The sequence below is a fragment of the Oratosquilla oratoria genome, chromosome 8 (genome assembly GCF_046742065.1).
Source record: "Oratosquilla oratoria isolate Oo_2021 chromosome 8, ASM4674206v1, whole genome shotgun sequence".
Lineage (NCBI taxonomy): Eukaryota > Metazoa > Arthropoda > Malacostraca > Stomatopoda > Squillidae > Oratosquilla > Oratosquilla oratoria.
This window is the reverse complement of record NC_134784.1, coordinates 71,602,023-71,603,617: the sequence shown is the minus strand read 5'-3', so window position 1 is coordinate 71,603,617 and position 1,595 is coordinate 71,602,023. Positions and strand designations below refer to the sequence as shown.

Sequence of the window (1,595 nt, the reverse complement as noted above, 5' to 3'; positions counted from 1 at the left end):
ATTATTTTCCGTTGTTTCTTGTGTAGACCTTTGGCTAGAATAGTGGATCCCTCCCAGTTTGGTAGGTGTCCCTCTGTGTTTATGTGATTAACTAGACCAGTGTTTCTCAACCTTTTTTGTTCTGTGGCCCCTTTCGACACGATAAAAAACCTTGTGGCCCCCCATGCCAACTCCATCCATCCCTCACCCTGATCACCCAAAGAAGTGAAAATATCATGGACTCAAAACACTTCAGGCATGAATCAAATAACAATATTAGTTGGATAAATTTATTTGTTGAATACTATCAAAATGAATAAAGCAGGAATACATGTAGGCGAACTTGGCTCTTTTTTCAAAAGTTTCAGTGGGATCCCTGTGACTGATGCAGGGCTGCCAACTTATCGATATTTGGCTCCAGAGATGTCAGAGAAAGACGTAAATCGCCTCTTTTTTCTATATCAAGGCGGTTTCGAGTCTGACAACAAGTGCATCACCCGACTGAAACCAGTCTCAACTTCACTTTCTTCCAGAGCAGTGGGTACTTTCCATACACATCTTGATTTATCCACAGCTTATGGCGCCCTCCACGCTTGAACCTTGCTCGGGCTGTTGTGTCATTCTGCAGTTCAATGACACTTTCTTGTAGGGTGACATCAACTTCAGATGCATCAGCAATGAACGGGTCCACAAACCAGTCAGGCACGGTCATTGGAAGTAGGTCAGAAAAGCGAGTTTCCATATCATTATGCAAATGTTTCAGATGGTCGACATACACTGCTAGGTCAGCATCAAGCGGCTCGGTGGATATACTTGCTAAGATTGAAAAACGGGTCAAACTCCTGTCTCCCAAGGTTCAGCCAGAACAGCTTGAGTTTCCCTATAAATGCAGTGATCGCCTCCTTGCATAGAAACAAGGTGGAGTCATTTCCTTGAAGCTCTTTGTTCAGAACATTTAGCTTTTCAAATATGCCTGACAGGTAGAGTATATTGCTTTTTACATCAACAAGCTTTTGTCCGAGTTCCGTCTCACTCAAGAAAGAGATAACACTGTCCCAAAGTGCAACAAAACGTTGCAAACAATTACCTTTAGACAGCCACCTTGCTTCCGTGTGCAACACAAGTCGTTCGAATTCTTCATTATACTTCCCACAAGGTTGCTGAAAAAAACGATCTTGCAGAGCATTCATTCTTTTTTATCAAGTTGACAGCTTTGATAACATGCCCAAGTGCTTCATGCAGACGTCCTGCTAAGTTTTTGGCGACCAAGTGCTACCGGTGAACAACACAGTGCACACAAACGACGTTGGGGTCAGCTTTTTTCAAGTACGCACTGAATCCCCAATACCTTCCGATCATAGCAGCAGCGCCATCTGTTACACAAGCCAAAATGTTCTTGAGTGGAATGTTGTTTTCTTCAAAATATGCCTCAAGTTTTTTGAAGATTGATTCGCCTTTAGTGTCAGTTGTTAAGTGCAGTGCAAAAATCAGTTCCTCACGTATTCCATCAACATCAAGGAACCTTGCGAATGCCATCAAAAGGGCAGAATTATCAAGTAAAACTGTTTCGTTAAGTTGAAGCGAGAACTCATTCACCTACAGTTTTAAGAGTAATT

The 1,595-nt window shown here is 42.4% G+C and overlaps 1 protein-coding gene across 1 annotated transcript in view; it reads right to left on the bottom strand.

Annotated features, from left to right (window-relative positions):
- Window positions 1-770: 770 nt before the first annotated feature.
- LOC143027427 (zinc finger MYM-type protein 6-like) overlaps window positions 771-1,595 on the bottom strand; it is a 1,081-nt gene continuing 256 nt past the window's right edge. Inside the window, exons 1-3 of the mRNA XM_076188714.1 lie at window positions 1,580-1,595; window positions 1,328-1,501; window positions 771-1,029 (exon numbers count right to left, since the gene is read on the bottom strand). The exon at window positions 1,580-1,595 is cut by the window's right edge and continues 256 nt beyond it. Of these exons, the coding sequence (XP_076044829.1) occupies window positions 771-1,029; window positions 1,328-1,501; window positions 1,580-1,595 (449 nt within the window). The remainder of the gene's footprint in view (window positions 1,030-1,327; window positions 1,502-1,579) is intronic.